The 25,132-nt window shown below is 35.2% G+C and overlaps 1 protein-coding gene across 8 annotated transcripts in view; it reads right to left on the reverse strand.

Annotated features, from left to right (window-relative positions):
* LOC150092301 (homeotic protein female sterile-like) overlaps nucleotides 1–25,132 on the reverse strand; it is a 579,681-nt gene that overhangs the window by 265,659 nt on the left and 288,890 nt on the right. For 7 of the 8 annotated variants that reach the window (XM_090415148.1, XM_090415149.1, XM_090415152.1 and 4 more), the window contains 2 exons: nucleotides 22,907–23,107; nucleotides 22,473–22,508 (listed from right to left, as the gene is read on the reverse strand). In XM_090415148.1, the coding sequence (XP_090271274.1) occupies nucleotides 22,473–22,508; nucleotides 22,907–23,107 (237 nt within the window). The remainder of the gene's footprint in view (nucleotides 1–22,472; nucleotides 22,509–22,906; nucleotides 23,108–25,132) is intronic. The other variant, XM_090415147.1, reaches the window with a different exon arrangement.

A 25,132-nucleotide genomic window follows, 5' to 3' on the forward strand; every position in this document is an offset into this window, starting at 1 on the left:
TCATGCTGGCTGGGGCATTGTGCAGTTAAACAAGGCTTCAAAAAAAAATTTAGCCTTACTAGAACAAATCCCAACTCAACATAAGCAGAGTTCAAGATTGACACCATTCATATACAACTATCAAAAGAATTGTATACACAGTTTGCCTGTGAGATTGATTTTTTTTCAAGAGAGCCATTTGAATATAATTAACAAATGTGTCTACAGTTTTTAAAAGACCGCTACAGCGTGTCGTAATCACATACGCAACTTTCAAGTTGAGTGACACAGCAGTTTCTGTGTGGCAACCATTGAAGTAAGAGTAAGTGGAATATGTAAGAAGTTGCATCATGGAGCAAAGCGAAAAAATTTGACTGTAAATTAAGAAAAACTGCAATAGTGGTATGCTTGCTAAGACCTAAAAAAAATTAAGGTAATGACTGTCTGAGCTGTGCACAGGTGATCTGCTGGTTTCAACATTTAAAGAGGAGGAGGGGGGGGGGGGAAGCCAACATAGACCATTTATATTAGAAGTAGGCTCAATTCCCCTTGTCAGATCCATCCAACATCCCCTGCTGGAACTTCCAGAAAGTCGACTGGGAACACATTTGTTGCCTATCTAAACCAATATGTCTGTTGTATTCCTCCAACAAGTAATAATTACAAGAGATTCATCAGAGCTATGTCGACTGTAGGTAAGAAGACCATGCCAAAAGGCTAAGACAAGGAGTATATCCCCGGATGAGATTATGATAGCAAAAACCTGTATCAAGAATACTTAGAGTATAGTGACCCTGATATTGTAGATGAACTCATACACTTCCTTGACACCAACTGACAGAAGAAATGGACTGATACAGTAGAAAGACTTGATTTTTTGGCACTCCAGTAGGAAGGCATGGAGACTTCTAAGAAAATTAGGTTGTGGAACCCAAAATGTCCAGGAGCACTGAGCTATTTCTCATAACTAATATGGATCACATATAGTCAATATATCAAGATATACTGTCAAGGACAAACAGCACACTATTCAAATAAAAACAGAACTTACACATTTGAAGAATAGTAGACCATCAGACCCTTCACTTTTGAGATATTAACATTGCTTTAACAGATATGAAACTAGCCAAGGTTTCAGGTTTTGATGGTTGGCTTGTTTGTTCTCTGACACCCTCCAGACTGATAGACTTCAAAAAGAGTTTAAGAGAACAAAAATTATTCCTATCTTAAAACTGGGGAAAACTAACAAACCAGAAAATTACTGACATCGATGCTTGGTGTGTGTTATAAGTTCCTAAAACGGTTCATCCTCAATAGAATTGCCCCTAAAATAATGGAACAAGTCCCAGTGCAACAGACTGGATTCAGACATAAATGAAGCAGCTGTGATCAGGTTTTGTCATTCACCACACACACACACACACACACACACACACACACACACACACAGAGGCAGGCTACCAATGATGACTGAAAACACCAGTAGCTTTTGTAGACCTTACTGCAGCTTATGATACAGTCTGGTGTCAAGGTGCAATCTGCAAGTTACTGTGTGGTCCCATGCAGAACAATAGCTAAACTAATTGAAAATATGCTAAGCAACCACTTGGAACAAGTAGCTGCTTAGCATATTTTCCACCCTGGCTCCCCTCCTTTTTAACTTATACATTGCAGACTTGCCTACTATAGCCTCCAAGAAGTTTTATGATGGCATTGCTCTAGCCACCAGACACACCAAATTTACTACAATGGAAGACAATAACAAATGACCTTGCAATCCTAGATGCACACTTCTGCAAATTGTGATTATGCCCAAACCCTAGTAAAACAGAAGTTTCATGCTTCCACTTGAACAATAATCAGGCAAACAAAGAACTAATGGTCTATTTCAATCACAAACTGCTATGCTACAAGAGATTCCCAAAATATCTGGGCATCACTTGAGACAGAATTCTGTCCTTTAAACCACATTTCATTAATATAGCATAAAACTTAAAAACATGAAACAATATACTGCAAAAGCTCTGCAGAAAAACTTGGGATGCTTCAGCAGCAATGTATCACTGCACTGCTCTTGGTCTCATTTACTCTGCAACTGAATATTGTTCACCTATATGGCTGAACAGCACCCATGTGTACTTGATCAATGCTCAGCTTAACACCACTATGCACCTCAATTCTGGAATTATGAAATCAGTCCCAACCTACTGGCTCTCACTGCTAAGTTACATCCCACCTCCACATCTCCAACATTCTTCTACTTGAATATAGCAAAATCAATGAAATCCAAGATCTCCCAATCCATGAAGACATTCTGATCCTAGAAATAAATAGGCTAAAATAAAGACACCTGTCAATTCTAACAGTGAAAGATCTTGCAAAGACAAATTTTAACATGAAGGAGAAGTGGAAAGAGTTCTGGCATAATACTTCAACAGATGACTTCCATGAATTAGTGGATGCCTTTGGGTTTTGACGTACCATGGAAAACTTGATTTACCCTCAACAGAATTCGTATTAATCGTGGCAGATGTGCAGATCACCTTTACAAATGGGGACATGATTACCTCACCCAGGTGAGACTGTGGATCACCCAACCAGCCAGTCATATCATAAGAATGTGATCAACGTGCATACCATGGAAATTTGTCGGATTTCATCCATGCTACAGTTGATTGGATAAGCAACCTAGACATACAATTGTAGTCTATTCCTGAGTGTCTTCTTTATGACTGCTTTATATCATGTTTAAGGATTTTGCCTATATTATACTAAATGTTTATATATACTAAAGATTATTGTAATGTAAATGTTACAAATATTATAGATTGCAATAAGAGACAAATTTTTCTTGGCATTTGATCCAGTATACTCTTGGTATTGCCAAGAATCTGGGAGAATATGCTGTGCATTTATTCATTTTTATATTGCTTTTATGGCTACCATGTGATTTCTTTACTAAAAGTAGTTAGCACTTTTAAAGTGCTAACTACTTTTAGTAAAGACTACTTTCACCTGCTGTGTTGTGATATACTAATCTTCACAATCAGTGTAATATACTAGTATATAACCAATAAATCTAAATATTTGTTTTAATGTTTCTCATTATCATATATACACATTCGTATATCAATATGATCAACATGTGAACCTTCATTTTCCTGGTTCAAAGTTTGGCATCTGACGCAGTCCAAAATATCTGCAAAACACAAAATTCTGTAAAGAAGCTGTGTATGCTTTGCATAGTTAAGGTTACTCTCACTCGACACAACCACTTTCAGTCAATCAATCGTGAGCAAATTATGTAAAGCCAGTGAAGTCAATTTAACTGCAAACCTCACCCACAGCAACATGATTATGACTCATAGTTCATTTTTTGAGTGATGTTTCATAAATGTTGTGGAAACAGACTGGATAGCAGACGTTTTTTCTACATCTGAAGACAACACTTTCAAATAATCAGTTCTTAAAATTTCTTTACTTAGAAATAAAATTACAAGAATCAATATATATATATATTCATATATACTGACTAGAAACGAGACTAGAATAAAAAAATAACAATTAAATTTATTCAAAACGCAGCATGTTTCATCGGATTGTCTGACTTCTTCAGGGGTGAGAACATAGAAAGCAAATAAACATTGCAAGAAACATCGTATCACTATAAAAACGACTATTATAAAATTCCGTTAGCTTTGAATTGTAACTACAGTCCGTGTTGAAGTTCTATTGTTAGGCAGCTGCGTGTGTCTGATTTCACGAGTGTGCCAATATTGGATAGCAGAGCTGAAAGAGTCCCGTAGATTATAACTAAGGTTATTATTTATGTGATGAGGGTCCATAACAATTTCCTTAGACTTGACTATGCAGCACTCCACATTGTCACGGCATATATAAAGGTTTGAAGTTGTTGTCCAGTTTATCTCATGTTGATGGCCTTCATCATTTGTGTTTACTGAAAACAGTACATGGTTTGACAGGGCACTTGCTCTAGTTCTTTTGTAGGCAATGTCCATCTGGTGTTCTTCCAGACGTAGGAGGATGGATTTTTCAGTTTAGCCATAGTATTGCTTCCCACAGTCACATGTGATTTTGTACACTCCTGGGAATTGTAGATGGTTGTGAGCTTGTTTGTATTTGCTTAAAATCAATCTTAGTTTAGGAAGAGTAGAGAAATAGGTTTTTATGTTGAACTTTTGTAAAATTCTTCTTAGTTTCATGGAAAGCGAGCTGATGTATGGTAAGGAGATATAATATTTGGGATTGTCTTGTGTTTCTGAGTTGTTTTGATGGCAGTGGTATAGATGCTTATTAATAGTTTAGTTCATTTTTTAGTGTTTCATCATCTGAGAGTATAGATCTGGCACGATGCTAGGGTTGAGATGATACCCACTTTCTGTGCAGGATAGTGATGTGAGGATACATGCAGGTATCTGTGTGTGTGTGTGTGTGTGTGTGTGTGTGTGTGTGTGTGTGTGTGTGTGTGTGTGTGTGTAGATTTTCCTAAAGATTGAAATTTTAATAGAATCAGATGTCTTACTAAGTCTTACGTCCAGGAAGGGAAGAGATCAATTTTCGTCAACCTCCATTGTTAATTTGATATCCTGGTGGAGTTGTTTAAATGATTTAAAAAAGACTGAAGGTTATCGGTGCCATGTTCCCAGATAAGAAACATATCATCTACAAATCTCAGTCAAATGTTTGGTTTAAGAGTAACTGAGGAGATTGCCTTTTGTTCGAAATCTTCAAAAAAGATGTTAGCTAATATAGGAGACAGGGGGCTGCCCATTGCCAATCCCTTATTTTGTTTGTAAACGTATTGAAAGTGCCAGATCTATACTGTCAGATGATGAGCTAAAAAATGAACTACAACATCTACAAAGAACCTTCACAAGTAATGGCTACTCGTCGAAAACTATTAATAAGCATCTATACTGCCGCCCATTAAAACAACTCAGAACACAAGACAACCCCAATGGTTATATCTCCTTACCATACATCAGCTCGCTCTCCACCAAACTAAGAAGAATTTTACAAAAGTTCAACATAAAAACCTGTTTCTCTACTCTTCCTAAACTAAGATCAATTTTAAGCAAATACAAACAAACTCACAACCATCTACAATTCCCAGGAGTGTACAAAATCACGCGTGATGACTGGGGAGAAGCAATATTATGGCCAAACTGAAAAATCCATCCCCATACGTCTGGAAGAACACCAGAGGAACATTGCCTACAAAAGAACTAGAGCAAGTGCCCTGTCAAGCCATGTACTGTTTTCAGTAAACACAAATGATGAAGGCCGTCAACATGAGATAAACTGGACAACAGCTTCAAACCTTCATATATGCCATGACGAGGTGGAGTGCCGCATAGCCGAGTCTAAGGAAATTGTTATGGACCCTCAGCACATAAATAATAACCTTAGTTATAATCTACTGGACTCTTTCAGCTCTGCTATCCGATATTGGCACACTCGTGAAATCAGACACACACAGCGGCTAAACAACAGAACTTCAACACGGACTGTAGTTACAGTTCAAAGCTAACGGAATTTTATAATAGTCGTTTTTATAGTGATATGATGTTTCTTATAGTGTTTATTTGCTTTCTATGTTCCCACGCCTGAAGAAGTCAGACAATCCGGTGAAACATGTTGCGTTTTGAATAAATTTAATTGTTATTCTAGTCTCGGTTCTAGTCAGTATATATAAATATGAACATATCCCAATTCCGAGTTAATACTACAAATTGTTACACACACACACACACACACAATATATATCAATGAGCCTCTATAGCTCAATTAGTATTGACAATGCTCTTCTGATGGAAAGATTTGGGTTTGAATCTCATCTAGAACATGAAAAACCTTTATCAGGGCTTTTCAACTGAAGGAAAGTTATCCAGTCTCATATAGATATGGCAGGTTTTATTCTCCCCAAAACTGGCCAGAAGAATATATGCAATTTAGAGACATAGCAGATAGGATTAAATGCCCTAACATAAGCAGTAGACAGGATTATAAGAGGCCAGGTCAAGAGATCGTGACAGGCCACTGAGCATAACATGAAGGGAAGATGAGATGGAATACATATCAATGTAAATGAAAATGTTTTTGTTCAACTGGATTAAAAAGAAATTCTAATAGAAATCTTTAAAACAATTTAAAAAAAAAAAGAAAGAAAAAGAAAAGAGAACTGAAGATTGTCTAGGAAACATCAGGGTTTTGGGAGTAATTTTATCTTCTAAAAATTTGAAAACTTTAAAATGCAAGGTGCAACACTGAAAGTGTTGCACCTTGCATTTTAAATGAAAGTGGAATATTAATTCCACTTTCATTTAATTTTTTTTTAATTTTTTGGCAGTGGAGATGCCAGGAGCAAATACTGATAGTGGTTTGAAAGCAGTATTGTGTGAAGTGGAGGTAAACAGGATGAAATGTTTAGTAGGGTGTTGCTATAGACCTGGTAACGTGGAAGGCAGCGAGAAAGAAATATTTAGATTGGTCTGGCTAATAAGAAAAGGGTGATCATCATGGACAATTTCAATTATGTAATATAGATTGGAAAGAAGAGACAGCATCAGGAATCAAAGAGAAAGAATTTCTTGAATTTTTAAGGGACAACTACCTTAGGAAGTACATAACAAGAGGCCACACGTGGATTGAGGGTCTTGGATCTGATTACCTCATCAGAAAATATTTTTTGCAAATGAAGTGCCACATCATCCTCCAGTTGGTGAAAGTGACAAAGTGATTGCTTGGATGGTGGCCAGCCATATCAGAACTTTTGTGAGAAAGGGTTATGTGTGGAACTATAAGGAAAGCAATTATGACAAATTCAGATGGTGGTTTTCAACAATATCATGGAATGAGGAATTGCACGTGAAAGAAATCAATGCTGCTTGGTCTCAACTCAGGAATTATCTGGCAGAGGCGACAGTGTAGTCCAAAGGTCAGGAGATTAAATAAGGTAGGTATAAAATGGATGACTGAAAAGGTGAAATGTGCAATCTGGAAGAAAAAGGCATTGTGGAGGCAGCACACGATGAGTGGAGATAATCTGTACACGAGAAGTACAAAGAGCAAGTAAGGAAGGTGACTCACTTAGTAAGGGTAGCAAAAGGGTAATATGAGCAGCAGTTAGCAAATGATGCTAAAAGAAATCTTAGTGAGTTTTTTCGATATGTAGCCAGCAGAAGGGAGATAGATTGTGGGAGGATGATGTTCATCATCACGAACAACGGGCACACTGCCCACTGGTGTCCGATGCCTCCTTACTATCTTCTTACTATATTCCCACCAGTCCTTTATGTTGTCTATCCATTCTCGGTATGGTCTACCTCTTCTTTTAAGCCATCCATAATATCAAACATGAATGTTTTTATTTTCCTGTCCTCACTCATTCTGCAGATGTGTCCAAATAATTGCAGCTTTTGTTGTATAATCTCCTGGATTAAATTCTCCTTTCGTTGTATCTTCGGATAGAGTCCAGGGATAATGTAGTAGAGGTGTTAAATGAGCATTTCATTAAAGTATTCCATCTTTGTGATTGTAACATAATGCAGAACTTGAGAGCAGTGGGAATTGAAGGGGGGGGGGAACACTGATAGTGAGTGACCAGGAGTTATATCAGGAACTGAGTAAACTTGTCAACAAGGCCATGGGACTTGATGGTATATCACCACGTGTCTTGAGGGAATGTTCCAGGGAGTTAACAATACCTTTAACGTGCATTTTTAACATGTGTATTAGATTAGTCCAGGTCCCAAAGGAATGAAAAGATGGCAAAATGTTCTGGTCCATAAAGGAGGTGATAAGACTAAGGTTTGGAATTATAAGCCAATCTGCTTGTCTGGAGTTGTCGACAAGCTAGTGAAGACAAGGATTCAGAACTGGTGGACAGCAGCTGAATTCTCTTTAATGGACAGCATGGGTTTGCTAAAGGAAGATCATGTTTTAGCAATTTGTTTACTTATTATAACAAGGTAACGAATACACTAGACAAGAGGGATAAATATACAGTAGTATATTTAGATTTTGTAAAGGCTTTCAATGGATTGCCACATGAAAAACTAGTAGTTAAATTGGAACAGATGAAGGATTTGGGAATTGTGGTGGATGGATAGAGAATTGAAATTTCGTGGCCATTTTACTAAAACTCTGAGGATGACATAGCAGATTATGGGAATGATGAACACTGACATGTGAAAGTAAGGATGTCTGGATTCTATTTACAAGACTTTGATCAGGTTGCATATGGATTACTGTGCACAGATTTGGTCGTTAGGTTTTCAAAAGGATGAGATGTTGGAGAGGGTCCAGAGATGACTGACTAACTTGGTTTCTGGTCTCTGGAATGTGGAATATTATCACAAAGTAACACACATAAATTTCTTTTGTCTTTAATTTACCCCCCACCTCCCATTCATTTATATTTTTTACGTCGTCTCCCAAATCATTCTAATAAGAGAAGAGGATTATAAAGGTTTACACCAATACGTAAACTTTTATAGTCAATGTACCAATTGTTTTTAGAATAAGTTGTTTTTCTCACATCTGCAGTATAGTGTCTGTTGGGGGATGTGATGTTTTTCACTACATAGGAACATTTTCATTTCAGTCTTTAGAAAGAGTAGACATAGTGAGTAAAAATTCATCTATTCCTGAATAAAAAAAAAATCTTTCTATGTATAACAACTCCTGCAAAATACTAGCATATACAAAATATCTATTGTTGAAAAGACAGAAGAGTCTACGAAGAGTCTGTTTAAGCATGCTGAGAAATTCTGAAATGTATCTAGGCCATGCAAGACAAATGGTGAACACATCATTCAAATATAGTAGCATGAGGATGATGTGTTCATCATCATCATCATCATCATCATTCAGTCTATCAGTCTGTAGAATGTTCCTTGCCAAACAAAATAGCCTATATTCATGGTGAACTGAAATAAGGCTAAGATATCAGGAGGAAATTTGGCTTGGATGAGGTCTAATGTATCTTTGAATGGGACACTGTTGAATAAGGAGGGGACATCAAAACTGATCATTATATCAGTTGTTGGAGTGAATAGGCTTTCTATACTGGCTTTAATCTCTCTCTCTCTCTCTCTCTCTTATTCCATATAAATTTATTCAGCTGACTTCCTAAAATGCCAGCTTTACTAATTCTATTGCCTATTTCCATATTTAATTTAGTCATCTTTACTAATAATTGTGCCTAAATAGCTGACATGTTTTACATGTTCTATAGGTTCACTATTCAGAATACAGTTGATGTTTTCAATTTTTCTGCCTACTTTCACTGTCTTTGTATTTTTAAGCTGATTTCATATCAAATTTATTACAACAGCTATTCAATTTAGTCAGAGAACCTTGCAGACTTGTGCTGTATTCATTCAAAAGTACAACATCATCTGAATAAAGTAAAGAGCAGATTAACATTGCCAATTTTGATATCAGATTTAATTTCACTTTCCTTAATAATGTGATCCCATATAAATAATGAATAACAGCAGAGATAATGTGCACCCTTGTTGCACACCTGATTTAACATCAAACCATCTCCCTGTACATCCTTCAATTCTAACTGCTGACTTACAGCTTAAATAACGATTCTGTATTGCTCAAAATAATGTACTATTTATTTACACCATATGCCTTTTCCAGATAAACAAAATTTTTAAATACAGATAGTGTAGCCTCCATAGCTCAGTCAGTATAGATGAAGCCCTTTGATCGGAAAGACCTGGATTCGATTCCTGTCAGTGATGTGAGGAACCTTCATCTGGTCTCTTCGACGAAAGGTGAGTTAACTGGTCTCATATGGAAGTAGGTTTTTTTTTTTTTCACCCAGAAACTTGGGTTTTTGTCCCCCGGAACAAGCAAACCAGCAAACCTGTGTACACACTCATCTACAAATATAGGATACTCCTGGAATAGAATTCGACCTATTCAGTGGGATTTCCGGTTTGGAATCATAATAAGCATGAAGCCTAATACATAACCGTAACAGACCACTAGGCCTAATACATAAAGGAGGAAGAAGAAGAAATACAGATCATTGTTCTATTCCCATGATTTCTCATCAGTCTTAATGTGAAAATCTGATCTTGACAACCTCTATTTGGCCTGAATCCAACTTGTTCTTCAACAAGCTTGCCTTCCACAATTATTCTTAGCCATTTCTCAAGTATACTTTCATATATCTTATCAGAAACACTCAGTAGGGAAATACGTGTCATTCTCATTATTTTATTATTTATCTTTTTTTTATAGGTGGGTACTATGAGAGATCTTCTCCAATCATCTGGAATTCGACCCTCTGACAATGCTTTCTGAATTACACAGCGCAGTCACTGTAAAAGTTTTATGCCTTCATAATTTAAAATTTCTGGTCGAATATCATCTACTCCAGCTACCTTTCCACATTTCAGGTTTGTGATAGCTTTTTCTACTTCAAATACAGATATATATTCCTGATGGCATTCTTGTTGAGTGTTTCCTACCATCATGCTGTCACTACTCTTCCTATGACTTTTGTTTAGCTAATTTTACACAATGCCTTGCATTCATTCTTACATTTTTCTCTGTATTCCCTAAGAGTTTGCAGGGTAAGTCTACAGGATTCCCTGATCAAATTGAATAAATGCTGTTATAAATTTGGCTTGAAAATAAGCATTTAAAAGACAAAGACATTGAAAATAGGCAGAAACATTCAAAACATCTGCATCCTGAATGGTAAACCTACAGAACAAGTATAATATTTCAGCTATTTAGGCACAATTTTTAGTGAAGATGGCAAATTAAATATGGAAACAGACAGCAGAATTAGTAAAGCTGGTATGGTAGAAAGTCAGCTGAATAAACTTTTATGGAATAAGAGAGAGATTAGTCGAAATGCTAAACTAGCTGTATCAAAGACAGTGTTCAAACCAGTTTTAACTTAGGAATCTGACAGCTGGGTTAGAAATAAAACTCTTGATCAAAGAGTGGAGACCACACATATGAAAGTCCTGAGGAAGATTAGGGTACAATTCATTCTCAGGATCTAATTAGGGTAGTTCTTTCCTAATATCCTCATTTTTAATGAGGATATTAGAAAGAACTTGATACTGTCAGCATTCAGGAATGTGTTAGCAGAGCTAATCTCAGGTGGTATGGCCACTTAAACAGAATGGGAGAGGAAAGATTAGCTAAAGAAATGTTCTTTGCCAGAATGGCAGGAAATGACCTAAAGGAAGACCAAGATGTAGGTGGATTGATACAGTAAGAAGTGTCTTAGAACAGGGGTTTCCCAAAGCAGGCTCCACAACTGAAATTTTAGGGCTCTGCGAATCTTGTTTACAAACATTCACTTATTATTATTACTTTTTAATTAATGAATCGAATACGATACTTGTTTGTTTTGTAGCTATTTTGTTTTGTGAGCAGTTTTTTCTTTTTTTTTTTTTTAAGTTAACAGGTGCCTTAACACAGGTAGTTAGTATTTGCCTCCATCATGCATGATATGTAAAATTTTACAGCAAAAGATTGATCAGAGATTTTAGGGACAGAGTTTAAGGTTTTTGATTTTCGCATTCACTTCACCATAATTTGTATTCATTCTACTGTGTTACAGGTACTGTCGAAGAAAACCTTGAGTAATTTATCTAGGAGGTATTCAGGAAAACGTTTTATGGAAAATTCTAATCAATTAAGGTTATTTAGTTGGTCAAAAAACTTGTTTGTAGTTTCCCCTGATTATATATTTATTTCTATTATTTTAAGTGTTTATTAGTATATGAGTGCCCGCAGTAGCATTTAAGAAAGTGAAATAATTCTACCTTTTTAAATGGATAAGTGATTGAAAATTAACAAATGTAATGAGCATGCAAGTAGTTCAAATGCAATGAGTGACAGTAATGCTCAATTTGTTGAATTGTAAAATGGTGAGTGTTTATTGATTTCTTCCTTTTTTCATGTTTATTTTAAAGATTGAGTTGTGACGGCTCTGCCAAAAAATTTTGCTTGCTTTATGGTTCCAATTTAGCAAGAAGTTTTAGAAACCATGCCTTAGAAGACAGAAATATAAGGTCTGATAATATTGGAATGCTGACATATAACAGGCTAATCTGGAGAAAAATTGTCAGTAATGATACAACTTTTCATGTACAACTATCATAGTATCCTGAATGAATCAATCTATATCAGGAATTTGATGATTATGATGAGAAAATTTAGAGGACACTTATGGCGTCAATGGCAGACTCATCACAATGAAGATGTGAGATGGAGCTTGATATTATTATAAAAAGTAGTATTCTTATAGAAGCCAAAGGTAGGTTAGAAGTAAAATTGCTGTTCAAGAAGTGGTCTCCACTTTTTGAACATCAATTTGAACAATTATGAGAGGACTGAGAAATTTAGGAGTATGGTATCAGTGGCAGACTCCTAAAAAATGATGTGAGAAGGAGCTTGATGGTAGGTAAAAGACCCAGGGGAAGACCATTACTTAGGCGGAGTAATGCAGTCAGAAGTGTCTTAGAAGTCTGAAAAATAAGATCTGACAATACTAGATTGCTGAAAAATAGTAGACTAATTTGGAAGAAAACTGCGGATAGTAAGCTAATATAAAGTAAACTTCTGATAAACACCAACAACAAAAATTATATGAAAGAAATGGACATAACCAAAAGAAAGAACATATATTAAAATCCTTTAACCTCCCATGTTTCATCAAATTGTAATAATTTGTAATTTTTCTTTTAGGACATATACCAAGACATGTCAGAGGTTTTAAAGAAATTCAAAGACACAGAGGTGCAGGCTGTCATAAGTTTTTGTGCTTCAAGAAAAGCCTGCAACTGAGATTGACCAAATTTTGTAAGGACTGTGCCCAAGCATATCCAACAGTTGCTGGGTGGGAGGGCCAAGTTTAAAACTGGGCATCCTGACACAACAGATGCCCCCAGGTCTGGAAGACCATCCATAGCGATCACACATGAAAACATCGATGCACTGCATGTCATGGTCTTGATGACAAACGAATACCAGCCAAAAATTTCAAAGACTCTGAAGATATCCAGGGAACAAGTTAAGGTCATTATCCATCAACACCTGGACATGCAGAAGCTCTCAGCAAAGTGGGTCCCCAAATATTTGAATGTCAACCAAAAGAAAGAATGTGTACTCAAGTGATTTTGGGTCATTTTGAGAAATCAGGTGCAAATGTTTTGGCCCGTATTGCGACTGTTAGTGAAACATGGCTTCATCACTATGACCCAGAGACAAAACAACAGTCAATGGAGTGGAGACCCAAAGGTTCTCCACAGCCAAAGTTTCAAACTCAAAAGTCAGCAGAGGAAGGTTCTTGTCATTGTCTTTTGGGATATGAATGATGTAATTCTTACCAAGTACCTCAAAAAAAGTGAAACTGTTACAGCAGCAGCACAGTTTATTCAACAGCTCTGAAGGAATTGGAGGTACTGAAGGAAAATGCTGCAGGAAACTGAGCAGAGGCCTGTTGCTTTTGCAGGACTACACACCTGCTCATGAAACCCAATAGACAATATACAACTTGGATTTTGATGTCTTCCCCACTCACCCTATTCATCAGACCTGGCCCCATCTGACTATTTTGCATTCCCAATTTAAAAAAACACTTGAAAGGAACAAAATTTACCACAGATAATGAAGTTATATCTGCGGATGCGGACTGATTAGTGCAACAAATGAAAGACTTTTTTTCTCAGAGACTGCAAATGATGCAGCAGTGTTGTAATAAGAGTATAACACTTTGTGAGCAATATGTATGTAGAATAACGTATAAGTTACATGATTTTACCTCACTTACTTCATGGTGATTATCACAACTTTCCAGCACACCCCTTGTATGCTCTTATATCAAATTTCAGCTGCAGCACTATTACCATTATCACAAAGGTTTCATTCTTTTCTGGATTTCTTCCATATTTCTTTCACTGAAGAACTTTCCATTTAAAATAAAAAATTACCTAATTAAACTCAGCATGCATATTTATTTCTCAATAAATTCTGGATGCTAAGAAAATCTAAAGCCAGTTTTCACTATGAAATCTTGTCGAGTTGATGCATTAGCTGAGATGTATTATCAAATGCATTTCAAATTTTCAGAAAACAACTCTTTCAAACTGTATCTCAAACACAACTGAATAACAATCAATAATTTTAATGGAACATGTACACTAGACATATTTAAATAACATTCACAGCTTCAATGAATAACAAAAATTATATAGCATTTATTTTAAAAAACTCTGGTATATATGATCCAATGCTAGATGGACATCATCCACCAAATAATTCTGACTCAGAGTGGGACCAGACTGCAAATATATCATCAAATGTATTCTCTCAACCTCGTATATGATCACCATATACGATGTTGAGCTGATGTTTTGTTGATGATATTTTCCAGCCTTGTCCTACTGCGAGTCAGAATTACTTCAGTTCCTAAAGAAAAATAAATTCCTTGTACTAATGTATCAAGGTTTACTTTTGAACGTGAATCAAATACCAGGTGTAATTAACTCTATATTTAAACCAATCCTAGTTCAAAAACAAACCAGGCTAAAAGTATACAATACATTAGCCCTACTGGTCTTAATGTATGGAAGTGAAATCTGGACAATAAAACAAAAAGACAAACAAAGATTAACAACAGCAGAAATGAAGTTTATGAGATAAACTGCAAAGTATACCCTATTTGATCACAAAAGAAACAAAGAAGATATTATGAAAGAATTAAACCAAGAATCAGTAATAGAAAAAATTAAAAAATAAAAACATAAATGGATGGAACACATTCAAAGAATGAAAACAGAAAGATTACCAAAACAGGCCTTAAAGTACAAGCCATTAGGAAAAAGAAAACCAGGGCGTTCTCTTAAACGATTCAACGATGACTTCTAAGGATGGAACAGGCCATGCTAGGCCTATATCCTTGATACGCATGATGATGATGAATCCAATAACCAGTTGCTCTTTTTGTGGATGCCTTAATAATACAAGAGGTCATGCTGAATTTTCAGTTTATTGGAAGTCAACTTTTTTTGGCGGATACGTTCACTAATTCTCTTACCATCACACTCAGCACAAAAATGGGTAATACCAACAGTCTTGTACATAGAGATCACACAATCAGTTCTCCTGATCCCCTTTTGTTAGATGAACTGAATAAAATTAAAAGCAATCTAATATATAATGAATACAATAGAACTACCATTCAAAAATTATTCACAATTATCATCCTTCTACCAGACTACAATCCAATGTAAAAAGAATTCTAATACCTCATCTTAAAGGAACCCCAGAACAAATAGAAAAGACTTTGTAAAGTCAATGTATATGATTCCTTCAAACCTCTCGAAAAATGTCTTCCTTTTTACCATCAACAAAGAATATATTACCAGCTCTTTCCATACTAGGTGTCCATCAAGTACCCTGCTCACTTCATCATCATCAAATTCCCGCCATGTACCCACAAGGGGTGTACAGGATATGATAGTACTACATGAAAATATTATATCATTACTAACTTCCTATCTACAATTTTCCTCCAAATCAGTCTGTTACTTGTCAAGACTCCAACATTATAAGATCTTATATTTCTATCATCTAAGGCACTTTGTACCGTATCAATCCACCTATATCTTGGTCTTCCTCTGGGTCGTTTTTGCTGCCATCCTGGCAGAGAACGCTTGTTTTGATAATCTTTCCTTGCCCATTCTGTTTGACCATACCACCTGAGATTAGCTATGCTAACGCATTCCTGGATGCTGACAATGTCAAGTTCTTTCCTAATATCCTCGTTTTTAATATGATATTGCCATTGATGCCATCTGTTTACGGCTCTAATCTTTCTCAGGACTCTCATATCTGCGGTCTCTAGTCTTTGGTCAAATATTTTACTTCTGACCCAGCTCTCAGATACATAAGTTAAAACTTTGAACACTGTCTTGTATACAGCTAATTTATCTTAATATAATTAGTGCTCCGACTAATTTCTCTCTTATTCCATATGAAATTATTCAACTGACTTCCTACCATACCAGCTTTGTTGATTCTGTTCTGTTTCCATATTTAATTTACCATCTTCACTAAAAATCTTGCCTAAGTAGCTGAAATGTTTTACTTGTACCACAGGTTCCCTGTTCACAACACAGTTGACATTTTCAACAATCTACCTATTTTCATTGTCTTTGTCTTTTTAATACTGAACTTCATACCATATCTATTACAACAGTTATTCAATTTAGTAAGTGAATCTTGCAGACTTGTAATGGATTTATTTAGAAGTATAACATCATCCGCATAAAGCAAAGAGCTGACATTAACATTTCCAATTTTGATATCATGTTTAATACCACTTTCCTTCATAATGTGATCCATATAGATAATGAATAACAGAGGGGATAATGTACATCCTTGTCTCACACCAGATTTAACATTAAACCATCTGCCTGTACGTCCTTCAATTCTGCTGACTTACAACTCAAATAAAGACTAAGTATTGCTTGATATAATGCCCCATTGACACCATATAACTGCAGCATATTGAATAGTTTCTCTCTTGGCACCTTATCATGTGCCGTGCCTTTTCCAAATCGACAAAACTTAAATACAGATCTTTGTTATATTCCCATGCTTTCTCGACTATTTGTCATAAAGTGAAGATCTGATCCTGACAGCCTCTATTTGGCCTGAATTCAGCTTGTTCTTCACCAAGCTTTTCTTCCACAATTCTTCTCAACCGTTTCTCAAGTATACTTGCATAGATCTTGCCAGGAACACTCAGTAGGGAAATACTTCAGTAATTCTCGCATTCAGTTTTATTTCCCTTTTTTATATATGGGTACTATGAGAGCTCTACTCCAATCATCGGGAATTCGTCCCTCTGTCCAGGCTTTCTGAACTATACAGTGCAGCCACTGTAAGACCTTTACACCACCATACTTCAGCATTTCTGGTCGAATATCATCTACTCCAGCTGCCTTTCCATATTTCAAGCCTTTGATGGCTTTTTCTACTTCAAGTATGGATATGCATTTCTGCCTGCATGCCTGGTCAGTGTTTTTTTCCCCACTGTGTTATCATCACTGCTTGTTTCATTTAGCAGTTTCTCGAAAGTAATTACTCCATACTTCAAGGATATCTTTTTCTCCAGTTTTCATGTCACCTTTATCATCTCTAACTCCTTTTACAGCACTCTTTCCCCCATTCCTAAGCTTCTTCAACAACCTCCAGAATATTTTGTCACCTTCTTGATATTTATTTTCTATGTTCTTGCCAAAGTCCTCCCATGACTTTTGTTCAGCTAGTTTTACACAGTGTTTTGCTTTCTTACATTTGTCTCTGTATTCTCTAAGAGCAAAAGCTGACTTATTTGACAGGAACTTTTGATATGCTTTCTTCTTTTCCTTCACTGCCTCTTTAACTTCCTGTGTCCACCAGGGAGTTCTGATTTTTTTATCCTTGCAGACAACGTCACCACATGCCTCTCTGGCAGAATCAATCAATGTTTTCTTCAGAGTTTGCCACTGAATCTCCAAGGCTTGATTCCTGTTCTCAAACTCTTTCATTTTTTTTTCAATAATCTTTCTGTATTTTAGTCTACAGTTCACATCTGAGAGATGCTCAACTTTTATTCGCTTTAAAACTTTCTTACATGTTATTCTTTTCAATATGAAATTCAATTTTATCCTGCTCAAGACTAAATAGTGATCACTTCCAATTTCAAATCCTCTGTACACTCTGGTATCCTGCACCAGGGAGAAAACATCACTATCAACAATAACATAGTCATGAGACTTTTCTTATTCCTAGCCTCTTCTCTCCATGTGAATTTGTGGACATTTTTATGTTGGAACATGGTGTTAGTAATAACCAGTCCATATCCTGAGCAGAAATCCAACAGATATTTGCCATTATTATTAGCTTTGCTCTTTTCTCCAAATTTTCCCAAAATATTTTTGTATGTCTGACAATCATTTCCTACTCTGTTATTTAAATCCCCAACAAAGACCAACTTTTCCTTTTTCATTGTGTCAGTTGCTTTTTCTAAAGCCTCAAAAAATTCCTCCACTTCTACCTTAGTAGAACTTTCTGTGGGACCATAGGCACAAATAAGTCTCATTGTCCAGTTCCCCATTCTCATATTTGCCCACATTACTCTACTTGAGACTGACTGCCATTCAAGAAGATTAGCCTCGTATTTTGTGTTGAATACTATGGCTACCCCTTCTTTTCCATGATTGTTATTACCTGAATATAAAATTTGAATTTTTTTTTATCAGAAAGAATTCTCCAGTTTTTGTCTTTTTTGTTTCAGTCACCCCTATTTTGTCGATCTGGTACTTATCTAATTCCTTAGCTAGCTCCATTTCTTTGCCATTCAGGCTTCTTATGTTGATAGTACCAATCTTTAACTCTGGTGATGTTGAGTTGGGGTTTGTTTTCAGATTTGTTCCAGTAGCTGACTTTTCGCTGTTCGCCCTGGTTCCCTGGCGAAAACAACAGGGGGCCTTATTTAACTGGGCGATGCCCCAGCCGGCATGAAATTTTGTCATGTCGTACCATCATTTTTTATTTTGGTTTAACCAATAAGAATACAATTTGGTCGGCTAAATCCCAAATTGCAAGCCCATCTTTGTTCGTTCAGTATCCAAGTAGATACCCAACAGGGTGCACCACGAGAAGGTGAGGATTGGACATTAGGTCAGAAGGCCTGGTCGGTTCTCCACATTCCTTTAAAGGCTATGTGGAGGTCTCCTCTCAGTTATACAGCTTTGACCCTTAAGCAACTCTCATTTCATGCAGGTGCATGAAATTAGGGGTGCTTAACACCTGCTCATTTCGTGTTTCCTATTTTGGAACTGGCCATTCTGTCTTGATTAGAAATGAAAAACATCAAGACTATATTACATTTTTGAAATCTGACAAGTCTGTCCTCGTTTCTCACACCATTGACAGTAGTCACAGAGCTCTTTGGAAAACAGACAAAGCTTCATCATTCTTGCAAGTTTAAATTTGATCGATCTTTTCTTGAAACATGAAAAGCTATGAAATCATCCAAACCTGAACCAATTAGTATGCCAATATCCAAATTTTGGGAAACGATCACTATTAATTGTTCATAAACTTTTTATATTAATAATTATCTCATCTCATCTTCTTTTATACCCTCTTTTACCTTGCAGTGTCAGGGGTTTATTAATCATTGGACCTCAAAACCCTTCACAGCATAAGGTGGTCAAGCCCTATGTCCCGGTGTATCCACTATATCCTGTAGTGTTGAGTTCTCTTGACTTTGCTGCTTTGTGGGATGAAAAACCCTACTGTCCATGCCCAAGACCGGCTAACTTGGCTATGGCCGAGGAAGATCCTTCAGCTTCTCACGTCACTGACTGGAATCGAATTTTCGACACTCCTTCCTCAGGCAATTAATAATTAATTTAAATATTTGCATCTATGCAATTTACAACTGTTCCTTGAATCCTAATATATAAATATCTTATCCTTCAGCTATGACCGTGACAAGAGGTATTATATGCACGAATACTCATTATTTTGATTCATCTTCTGAACGTAGTTAATGGTCGATCTCCTTAACTATGTCCACATAATATATTTGAAAGAAATATAACAGAGTTTTTGAATAAATTCTATATAATTTTTGTTACACATGTAAGCCTTGAAAGAATAACAATCATTATTATGACATGCTGGTATGTGCTGGCCTGGTTATCCAAATGATTAGCAATATCCATTTTTCAACTAACAGGCTGTAGGTTCTTTATGTGGGAGATGAATTTCACTGCCAATAAAGGAAGCAGTGGTTAGTGTGAGAGACTGACCAGCACCCTGCTTACTAGAGGCCTGCAGTGGCCTAAAAAAGTTCCATGTTTGATCTCTAGAGTGGGGTTTTGAGATTATATAAATACAAATTTTTTTTAAAAAATCTATAACCAATCCATTGCACTCTAAGTTTACAACCTTTCTTGGTAGGAGTCTATAAAAAAATATCCAAATAAAAGGCACACATTCTGAGAAACCATTATAAGAGCTCTATTAATATTTAAAATAATTGATTATCAAAGATATTAAAACATTTTGTAATTTGCAATATAAATTTTTATAAATATGGCATTCTAGTTTTTTTTTTTTTTTTGACTGCCATAGCTCCATCCATCCATCCACACTGATTAGAATTTGACTCGATATAAACTTCTTGTAATTTCACTCAAGGAGTCAATCCTTGACAATATATACAGAGTGTCCCAAAAGGGACACTCTGTATATATAAATATATATAAAAATGGGCTATATACATAAATATGTTTACATGCAAGTTAGCAAAATGGTGATGTCCACAAATTCCAAAGGGCAGCAAGATACAAAGGTTCATGTTTTTAATTGGAAATAAACAACAGCAACAAAAAAAGTTAATTGGAATACAGCAAAATCACAGCATGCGAGATAAAATGTGGCTAGCATCATTAAAAGGTGACCAATGAGAGCGAATTTAAACACAACACAACAAACAATCAAGCAGACAGTATACTGATGAGAAGGACATATTCTTAGGTACTATCCAATGTCATCTGTAAATCACAGGACTCTAACCAACATATTAAAAACTCCAAATGCATTCAAGGATACTCATTAATGTATGCAAGTAGAACGATAAGGGTCTTTGCCAATTATATACTTTAAAGGTGAATAACAATGTTCAAAAACAATCTTGTTCTTGACATTTCCGATTCTGGTAATAATGCTTGTTGGAAGTTATAAAATCAAAGATTCTAAGGTTACATAATTGTAATTGCCCTATACTATCAGCTCCTCTTTATATCTCTAGTTATCCTTTTCCCTTGCTTCAAAATGACTATGTCCACATATGGGAAGGAAATACCTGCCAACAATTTGGTCAATAAATGCTTGCTGTTACTAATTTCCCAAATTAGGACTTCTGGTTCTAATGGGTAGTTTGCTGATTTGTGGTTTACTGGTGAAAAGACAGCAAAGGTCATAATTTGCCACTATAAACATTATTAAGCAGTACTGAAGTTAATAAAAAATTAAATAGCTAAATAAGTAAATAATATAAACAAGAAAACAAATTAAAAGCAACACCATATCTATATATAAATGGCATTTATGATAAGATGTGCTTGTAAAAATTAATTCTTTGTAAAATGTTAAAAACTTCACAAAATTTGTCCGAGTCTGACAAGATCTGCCTAAGTGTATATAGCTCAGTGAGATGAGTAAAAATAGGTATTCAGATTAATCTGAGTTTCTTGTGATACAGGATCCATGGTTGTGTTGAGTGTAATAATTTATTATTTTAATCAATTGTATTTTCATAGATGGTGGTGGTAGAATCTGCAAGTTTGTTTAACACTCTGCTTGCAGTTGGTTAACTCTTAAACATCCTATAATTTAAATACAGCACACAACTCCAGTATCTTAGCATGTACACCCTGAGCCTTGATGCCTGTCAGTGATCAACATTCAAGAAAAATGAGGGTGTGTGTATGTGTGCATGTGTGCAATTTTTGTATAGAGTGTACAGAAAAAGAGAGGGATAATTTATTAACAAGTATTTTCTGAATTTTCATGGAAATTAAACTTTCATAATAGTTTATAAAGGAATTCTTATTTTGAATCAAAACCTCACAACATGTCAAAACATAAGATCTGTTACTCATGGTACCATTTTGCAAAAGTGCTGTGGGATTATGCCCACTGAATGAAAGAGAATACTGGTATCTTGCTTCTATATAATATATATATATATACACAAGTTGAGTTTCAGATATGCCATCAGGTATCTAATAAACTTTTTTGTTGCCAAAAATATTTCATTCAATAAAATATGAAATCTAACAGAAAGTGAAATTGTAATTCATCAAATATTTCAATCTCAAAATAGAACTGTTAAAACCACACCACACACACATAAATTAATCGAAATATACTTCTGATATGTATTATTTCATTTTTATATTCCTCATTAATCTCAATAACTGAAGAATTATGTTTATTAAATAAAAAGGTATTTCTTCTCAAATGGTATATGGATGACTAACAGCAGCCCAATATAATATAATCTACTAATACACTTGAATTGAAATTAGCTCCTGGCCCTTTAAATTATTCCAAAGTGAAAACTTCTATTATTATACAAAGTAAGAATAAAATGTATCACAATCATAACACCGATGTGAAGCAAATAGTACTATATCCAAGAAAAATTTGAAAATAATTTTATTTCTGTCAGCAGTGCTACGAGATAAACACCACAATAAACCAAAAATTAACACACATTCAAGTTTTTCTTGGAACTACTGCAGCCTTACTGAAAGTGGTCAACACTAAGCAACAGGTAAAACAAATTATTACAACAGATGGGTTACTATCAAGAACTAAACATTTTGTTCAACTTAGAGAAGTGTTTGACTTACGTGAGTTCTCGACTTCAGATATTTCACTGTGTCAAACTGTCAAAAAAAAATCAACTATATAGCTGATACTTGTTCTTGTAACTTCTGATTTAACTGTACACAATATTTATAATGTTCTTAACAAAAGGTAAAACCTTTTCTTAAGAAGTAGCCCACTTAAATAGTTCATAATAAGAATAAACATATATTTTTCCATATATCGCATTTTCAGAAAACGCATTTCTGATTTCTGCACTTTATTAAACCACACCAATTATGACTCATACATAGATATAAGTTCATATGTGTAGAATATATTGGAAAAGGAGCAAAGTCATGACCAGTAACATAAAAATTTAAGATTCACAAAGTTACTGTAAGATTTCCCATTACTGAATTATACTGCATTTGGAAAAATTTATGCTATGATAAGGTTTATATGAAAATTATCAAACCTGTTCTTGTAACTGTTGCAATTTCCTTTCTCTCTCTTCCTCACTATCTTCTGAACCACTTGCAGATGTGCTATCAGTAGAAACCTCACTAGATGTACTGCTATGACTGGACTCTTCAGTTTTTTCATTTTGTGAATTTGGACCTATTTCACTACTTGGTGGTTCATCAGGCATTTTTGCATATCGCATTTCAAAAACATCCTGAAGAGACAAAACAGGATAAATTTTGTATTTTTTTAAAATCTTTTCAGTCATTTACTAGAAACAAAGAAAAACTAAAATGTGACAAATGAAATTTAGAAATATTAACTAAATAACACTTAAGCCCATTACCTTCCTGTATCCATATACAAGTATATTTAGAAAATTTCTATACACTGAACCTGAATGAGTTTATGTGGACAAAGTGCGGGATCAAGAACAGCTGGAATTATTCAACTAAAGATAGTTTGCAACCATTTCTACCCATGCTCCTATAATGCCTATAATGGATAGAGAAGCAAATGCACAAAACTTATTTCAAACTAATTCACATGTCTCCATTCCATGGCTTGGATGGTAACAACAAAGTCCTCAGAATGAGTTTGAATAACCTTTAATATATGAGAAATCTTCCCAAAAGCTTTTTCTAATGTGTGAACTTCAATGATACGTCGATGACGTCTTTGTAGTTTGAAGTTACACAGAACCTGAACTCATTTCTACAAAAAATCAACACCTTGCATCCTTGTATCAAGTTCACACTAGAAAAAGAATCATCAAAATGTATTTCATTTCTTGATGTACACATCCAGTGTAAACAAGATGGATCCATTTCCACTTCTATTTACCAAAAAACCAACTTGTTCAGGTTATTATATCCATAATACATCAGCTCGCCATCCATCTCAAAAATATGCCATCATAAAATCTTTAGTATCCAGAGCACACGAGAATTGTTCTTCTGAAAAATTTCTAAAACAAGAATTGAAAATTATCAAAGAAACAGCCTTACTAAATGGACATAATCCAATAAAAACCCAAAAAATAATTAACCACTCTCCTACAAATCAACTCAGACAAGAAGAAGCCAACAGGACTCCTATACCATATATTAAAAGGCATCTCTGAACATTTGGCAAAAATTATGAAAAAAATCAACTCCTTGCTACTTACAAACCCATCAACCAAATTCATAACTTGCTACCTTCTCCAAAAGAGAAACTCTCACCAATGATGCTACCTGGCATATGCGAAGTACAATGTTTGCATAACTTGTCTTACTTTAGACAAACAGGAAGATCTATAAATAAACATATCTTGGAATCAAGACACATTTGTCTTATCAAAACCTCAAAATCTGAGCTTGCACAACACGAAATCAAAAACACTAACCACAGGATCCACTGGCAAAATGTTAAGCTACTACATAGATCCATATATATAAACATGAACGTTTGCTGAAACCCTACTTCATAGACCTAATTTTAATCTGAACGACTGTCTCACTATTCCAAAAGTTTGAGAAATTGTTATCCTCAATTGTATTAAATAATTATTTGCTATATTTTAATTTAATTTAATTAATTTTCATTTCAGCCCAACAGTTTTAATCCACGAATACATGACTATATACATAGAGAGAGATTCCAATTTAAGCATGCTCACTACTGTTTTTGAATTCAATTCTTACTGTTATACGATAGTTGTACTGATGATGTCTTATGATACATAAGACAAATATTTACTAAATAAAAAAGTTATTTACTGTGGCATATGTGTTATTCTATAGTTGTGGTGATTCTATGATCAGAGATGTGCTTGAAGAATGAGTAATGAGAGCATTTCCCAATGGTGAAGATTTCTGCTGTGGGTATGATATGTCAGCAAGTAGAAAGAGTGGATAATATGATTGCATTGGATGTTATGAATGACCTGTTGAGTGAGGCAAAACTGTCCAAACTTCAATTGGAATGACTGCCCCCCCCCCTCTAATATATTATGAGTTGCCATAGTTTAATGTAAGTAAGTTCTAGCTTCTTATTATATATCATCTCCAGCAATAATATTTACAAGCATCCATCACCAAAACCATTCAAGTGTAATCCATCCAGCAAATACAAATCTTTTCTACCATCAGAATCACTTTATATATGAACATATTGCATACCACTTCTCCTACATAGCCAACTCACTGAATTGTTTGCAGCAGCCACTCTTTGCCACAGCTTAGAGTGGCTAATGTTA

Source organism: Typopeltis vanoorti, chromosome 26, assembly GCF_054136105.1.
Source record: "Typopeltis vanoorti isolate ZY-2024b chromosome 26, IOZ_Tvanoo_1.0, whole genome shotgun sequence".
NCBI classification, from domain to species: domain Eukaryota; kingdom Metazoa; phylum Arthropoda; class Arachnida; order Uropygi; family Thelyphonidae; genus Typopeltis; species Typopeltis vanoorti.